The 7055-nt window shown below is 31.7% G+C and overlaps 1 protein-coding gene across 1 annotated transcript; it reads right to left on the reverse strand.

Annotated features, from left to right (window-relative positions):
* Nucleotides 1–509: 509 nt before the first annotated feature.
* On the reverse strand, nucleotides 510–5539 carry LOC122508904 (zinc finger BED domain-containing protein RICESLEEPER 2-like). Its single transcript, XM_043622570.1, has 3 exons — nucleotides 5444–5539; nucleotides 1598–1889; nucleotides 510–1489 (listed from the first exon to the last, which is right to left on the reverse strand). The coding sequence occupies exons 1-3, from the start codon at nucleotides 5537–5539 to the stop codon at nucleotides 510–512; spliced, it is 1368 nt and encodes a 455-aa protein (XP_043478505.1).
* Between the last annotated feature and the right edge of the window lie 1516 nt (nucleotides 5540–7055).

Consider the following 7055-nt stretch of genomic DNA (forward strand, 5'->3'; position numbering starts at 1 on the left):
TATAGAATTCTAAAAAAATATATATATAATATACATTATTTTATATACTTTGAATTTATTTCAATGGAAAATATTTTCAATATTAATTATTTTAAAAATAAAATTTATCAAACTTTATTGAAAACATAAAAATTAAAATAAAAGTTAAACTTTATTAGGATTAACTCTTTATTATTAATTTTAAATTATTAACTTTTTCTTCTCCTTTTAGAAATAAAATTTAATCAAACTTTTTTTATTGCAGTTTATTAAATAACAAATTATACAAGTTATTTAATATAAATTATTCGTGGTTAAATAAATTTACAAAACTATAAAGATTAAGTCGATAATTTTAAAACAGAAAATTAGTTTAGAGAAGTCCAACTATTCAGACATAAAAGTTGACGTGCAATGCTTTTTACCAATGAGTTTCTATGCTTTCTTGTTGCACTTTATTAAATAACAAATTATACAAGTTATTTAATATAAATTATTTATGGTTAAATAAATTTACAGAACTATAAACATTAGGTCGATAATTTAAAAACAGAAAATTGATTCAGAGAGGTCCAACTGTTTAGACATAGAAGTTGACGTGCAGTGCTTTTTCCCAATGAGTTTCTATGCTTTCTTATTGTAAGAGAAGCACGTGAAAATAACCTCTCAACTGGCACAGAAGTAGCTTGGATACTCAAGAAGTCTTTTGCCATCCGCGACAAATTTGGAAACTTGTGCTCATATTTTTGCCACCATTTTAGAACATCTTCATTTTTATCCGCTCGTTTTAAACTTAAATAATAATCGATTTCATTTCGCCAATTTTCTTTAACAGTTTTACCATCAAGAGAAGTACTAAATTTCTGATCACTAGATGTGAACAACGAAGATGGATTAATTTCATCGTCACTATCTAAATCGATTGATTGACTTTTTTCCAATTCGTTATTTTCGATTCGATAATATCTGCTCCTATAGATTTGTTCAAATTTTTCTATTGCCCATTTCGCCATCTCCTTGCCCCAAGGTGTTAAATAAAAGGTTTCTTGTTTATGCCGTGGATCAAACATTAATATAGCACAATATATCCAATTTGTTTTTGAATAATGTTTCATTAATTTAATGTAAGCAGATTGAAGAGCTCTTTCAACACTTGTTTCAGCCCAACTTTTATTTTTCCTTAAATTCAGATCGTTAATAGATTTTTCCAATTTATCGATTAACATGTTAAATCCTATTATAACCAGTGGAATTGTAATGTACTTTTCTCCACATAAAATATTGGAAAGAGATTTAAAAAGTCGCAAATATTTCACTGACGTTCTTAAAAGAGACCAATCGCGGTCTGTTAATTGAAAAGATTGAAGATCTATGTTAGTATCGCATAACAAAATTAAAGCCTTTTCTAGTTTCAAACCTTTGTCAATCATATCGCAAGATGAATTCCAGCGGGTAGTACAATCAATACACGGAGCTAACATTTCTATTCCTACAGTTACGCAAGAACATTCTAATTTTTTACGCATTTTTTCAGAATATTTTAATTTTAAAAACAAATTTATTAATTTGACAAGTGATGTTGAATCCGAATGGGAAAAATCTGGAAAGTTTGTTTCACTTTCGATTTCAGAATTCGTAGTTTCAACAGTATGATTGCTGTCACAGTCATCGACGTTATCATTTTCTTCAAAGTAAGAGTTGTTTGCGAGTTTCAACTGAAATAAAAAATCGTGTACACCTAAATTAATAATATGCGAGAAACACCTAAAATGCATATCTCCTGCTGAAAAATCTTTATCTATCGACATCATGAGCATTTCCAATTCGTGCATAAAAGTATTATTTGAATTCGTATTATCCAACGTTATGCCCTGTACTTTTTGTTCCAATCCATATTCAATTAAAAACTCCTTAAACAATTTAGCAACGTTCTTTCCAGTATGACATCTATCAGATGGTATTAGATCCAATGTTAGTGATTGAAGAACCCAGTCATCATTTATGTAGTGTCCTTTATCCAAATAATTTATAATATAAATAATTTATCATAAAAAATAAATAAGATTAGAAAAGTCAATGTACGAATAGAAAATTATAGTAGTTTTTTATATACTATTTTGTAACAAATAGGATTTTTATTTCAAAATTTTTCTAAAGTTAAAAAATTAAATTTGAATAATAAATAAAAGTTATAAAATTATTATTCTGTTAAAAAATATATAAAAGATTCAGAACCAAAAATAACTTTAACAAAATTATTAAATAATTGACTTATAAAATAAAAGTTTAAAAAAATTTTAAAGACACCCTGTAAAATAAAAATCCCTACAGTGTTGTAAATTAACAATATACACTTAATGTTACCAGTAATTCCATAAAATAATTCTTGTGCAATCGAGGTCCAACCATCCACACTGAAGGAAAGTTTAGAATTGTTATTCTTTAACATTTCTTTTACATGGATTTGTTTCTCTACAAACGTCTTTTCTATTAGCGATTTCAATTGTTCTCTCTTCGGCAATTTTGCATTTTTATTTAAATATGCGAAATATTCTTGGGTAATGGAATCATTGAAAAAATTAATTGACAAATATTTTCTGACTACTAATTACACAGTCATTTCATTTAGTTTTTCTTGATTAAATTTCTAAAATATATTTAAAGATTGTAAAATAATTATCATTGCATTATAAATTTTTACAGGTTGTTACTTTAAATTTAAATAGAATAAAATGACTTCATATAACGTGACTGGGTGATTTTTGGAGTCAGGATAAACTTTCATGTATTCGTCATTATGATGATTTTTTAGATGTCGCATTATTCCCGTAGTATTCCCATCTTTCATTTTTAAAACTTGAACAATTTTTTTAGTTGTTAAACACAGCTTACATTTTCCATATTTAAATTTTTCCTCAGAATTATAATCGAACTCGTAAACTTCATCAAGAATTTTTCTTCTCTTCTGCTTTTCCTCGAATAAATTTTGAACTCCATTTAAAGAACTAATTGATTCGTTTGAAATATCCGTCAATGAACTGATACATAATAAAAGATGCAATAATATTTTAACCAAAGATAACCTCGCATAATTTAAATAATATATCTTTTGTGTTAATAATAATAATAGAATAGAAAATACTTTGATGCAGATCTTTTTAATGATTCTCGTGATGTACTTGGATTTTCGTTTAAGATTCGATTTTCCATTTGCTTAGAAGTTTTTGTGTTTCCGATCTTCTCGTTCGCAAATATTTATTTATGATACGAGAAAAGAGTAATTAAAACAAATGATATAACGAGCAGTTACATTCATACACATGATTCGAATTCGATAGAGATTGCCAAGCAACCGAGAAATTATCAGATCGAATGCAGCACTAATATTAAGTAAAATAATGATATAAAACTAGTATTTCTAGCAATATTGGGATCTAATAAAAGCAAATGTAGGATTCCAACTCTAAAAGAAACATATTTAACTTAGAAAACACACATTTTAAAAAAATTGTCAATGCTGGTGTTACTGTCAGTTTGTGTGAGTTACTGTCAATTAATTCCCCAATTACTGCAAATGACTTAATTACTATAAATATTTTCTCTGAATACTGCTATTCCATTACAATTAAATTAAATTATTATATAAATAAAAAGAACTTAGGAGTTTTAACACATTTTATTAAAAAAACTGTTATTAATGAAATTAAATTATTATTATATTAATAAAGAAGGGTAAGAAACAAGAACACATTTTTTAGAAAACTCTCAAAGATTATTTGTTTTTTTTATCAACTTTTTTTAAAAGAAATTCTTCTTTTTTCCAAATCTTTCATTTTTTGTTCTTTTTTCATTAATTTCTCGGATTCTCTTTATAGGTAGAATGCGGTATCCCGAATAAAAATTAAAATCGCCAGTATGTAGGGTGTATATTGGTTGGCCTATCTGGCGACATAGGCCTGCGAGTCAAATCCTACATAATATGTACGTAAGAATGTAACGCTGGCCGTGACTAATTCTACGTAGGCCCAACATGGTAGAACCTACGTATCAGTTCTACTGTAGGTCCTACATAGGCCACATGATGTAGGATCTACAAACGCTTGGCTACATCTACTCTATGTATGGCAGAAGATGTAGAGCCCACGTAGCAGAAGTATATATGTTCTACGTAGGTCACGCTATATAGAATCTACGTAGTATTTTTCTGTAATATTTACATAGACCTGACTATGTAGAATGTAAATAGAAATTTTTAATACAGTCTATATAGGCCAATTGTTATAAGATCTATGTAGAGCTTATAAGTACTTTCTACATAGATTTATAATCACGCACAAGATATATAAATGAATTTGAAACTTCTATAATTTTATTAAATAGTAATTGTTGACAAAAAATTTAAAACTGCAATGATTTCTTTGCAAATAGTAGGAAATTATATTCTTATGAATTTATCACTTGGTAAAAATTATATAATTTAAATTAAAAGAAAAATTAAGTAGGTATTTATATTTAAACTAGTTTGATATCAACATTACACGCGGGAATTTAATTAATGTAGTTTTAATAAACAAACAGAAACTACAACTGACTTAAGGAATAAAATTAAGACATGATATTCAATTATATAAGTATATATAAATTTATTCAGTTTCAGTTATTCATTCTACCTATTCCTTAACAATTTTAATTATAAATTATATAAGTAGTTATTATATTCAATTTAATGATAATTATTTCATACACATACATTGTTTTAATTTATTAAATAAATGAAATTAATAATTTTTACAAAATATAATTAAAATATATATCAGTCCTTTAAAACTTTTTATAACACAAGAACACTTAAACAATTCACTTTGCAACAAATTGTTCACTTAAAAATATCCACTTTAATGTAACAATTCACGAAAAAACTCACTTCACAACAAAATATTAACTTCGAAATAATTTTATCACATGCGGTTTTATACTCTTTCTAACGAAAGCTAAAGAGCAACTGACGCTCAAAAGACCTTCAGAAAAAGATTTTACAGAAAATATTTGAAGTTTCTGAACATTTTCTCTGTATGTTTCAATCTGAAAGATTTCTAAGTTTTTGTCTAAGTAAATCTATAAGAAAAAAAGAGAAGTGGAAAAGCTATAAAATAGACCCCCTTACAATGAGGAACCCCTAGAGATGGTCAACCAAAATAAACCAGATGTGACAATACTGCAATAGTCTTTGTTCAAAAATGGTTTACAAAATTTGATAGCCATCCGCCATCCTGTCGTGTCGTGTCGTCTCAATATATAAACAGTTTAAAAGAAAAAGTTATACGATCTTATATATTACATTTCTAAGAAAGAATGATTTTCGATAAATAATTATTTTATAAAAATTGACAGTTATTTTTAAATAATTTGACATTTTTAGAATAATATAATATAATGCTAATCTAGTTATAAAAATATTTCTAACTTTTTGATAGTCCTCCGCCGCTGGTTGTCCACTGCCGAACATCATCGATGTCTTCGATGTGCTGAGAGAAGTGGATGCATATCCACTGCCAGACATGATTGACATCATGGATATGTTCGGTAGACCTTGTCGTGGTGGCGGGGCTTTCAACTAAAGGACAACCAAACAGCAAGAAAAAATGAATTCAAAAAATTCTGAGAAGGTACCCCATGTGAGCAGGCCGGAAACGGGAAATCTCACCATCGGTCCCAGGACCGATGCTCAAGTGCGCGCGGATTGTGGGGGCGCACAATTTCTTGCAGTGCCACGAGTGATCGTGGAAAGGGTAGATCCACAGAACATCGTGGAAAATAAAAAAACGAGGAAAGGAAGCACGTCGAGCCTTCTGAGTGTGTCAAGCTGCAGTAGCGGAAAAACCGTTCATAGCGCTATCCACTCAGAAGTAGACGACGAGGCGATAGAAGAGACTCGCGAGATATGCTTGCGGCTCAGAAAGGAGATGGCGACTTGTCTCGAAAAAATGGAGTTGGAGGTCGCAAAGATGATAAAATCTTGCGACATTCAGAAGACCGTCAATAGGACGGTAAAGGATGGACTCAAGGTCATCGACGTCCTGCTAAAGGAGGCAAGGGCAAAGCATGCCGCGGCCGATGAGTCGGACTTCGATTTGGCATGCGTTCTGAGCGGTGCGGAATGCAACCGCAAGGACCGTAAGAAAGAGAGAGAGCGTTTCTATAGGCGTAATCTCAAAAGCGTCTTAAGAGATGCTCAGAAACGGAAGAGAGAGGGTGACAGTCCAGAAGAGACTCGAACCAAAACCGATAAGAGGAAGAAGGAGGAAGCTCCTCCAATGGAAACGGAAGTACCAGATCTAAAGATTCCTCAATTGGAAAGAATTGGGTCAAAAAGATCCACAGTTCTAATCCGAGTCGGTGAAGGATTGACGTATGCTGACGTTCTGGGTAAGCTTCGCAAAGAGGTCAACCCAGAGGACAGCCATACGAGAATAGTAGCAGCAAAAGCTACAAACAAGGGGGACCTTCTGATTAAGTTCAGAGGAGACTCCGATAAGGACGCTTTCACCGCTGAGGTCACCAAGGCGGTTGGAAGTATGGGTAAGGTGCAGTCATTGGATCGAAGAGTTACACTCGAGATCCGTGATTTGGATTGCCTTACCCAAGAAGCTGAGGTGCAACAAGTGTTGTCTGAAGCAATGGGTAAGCCAGTAAACAGGAGAGTGACGGTCTTAGGACCCAACCGCCGAGGGATGAAGCTCGCGGTTGTAGTCACCAACCTGGAAGAGGCGAACAGGCTGGAGAAATTGGGACACGTAAAAATTGGTTTTATGTGTTGCCCAATCAAAAGAAGAGTAATGGTCGTCCGGTGTCATCGATGCCTGGGATACGGCCATATTGGAGCCAAATGCCAGAAGGAGGACAGATCGGCTGCGTGCTTTAAGTGCGGTGAGGCCGGTCACAGGTTCTCCAACTGTAAAAACAACTCAAGTTGCTTTTTGTGCAAGGAAAAGATTAGCAATAAGGTGTCAACCACCCATATTGCAGGCAGCGGAGGATGCGGAGTCTTCAGGACGGCCCTTGAGGAGGCGAAGAAG

Source organism: Leptopilina heterotoma, unplaced genomic scaffold, assembly GCF_015476425.1.
Source record: "Leptopilina heterotoma isolate Lh14 unplaced genomic scaffold, ASM1547642v1 Lhet_58, whole genome shotgun sequence".
Classification (NCBI taxonomy): Eukaryota; Metazoa; Arthropoda; class Insecta; order Hymenoptera; family Figitidae; genus Leptopilina; species Leptopilina heterotoma.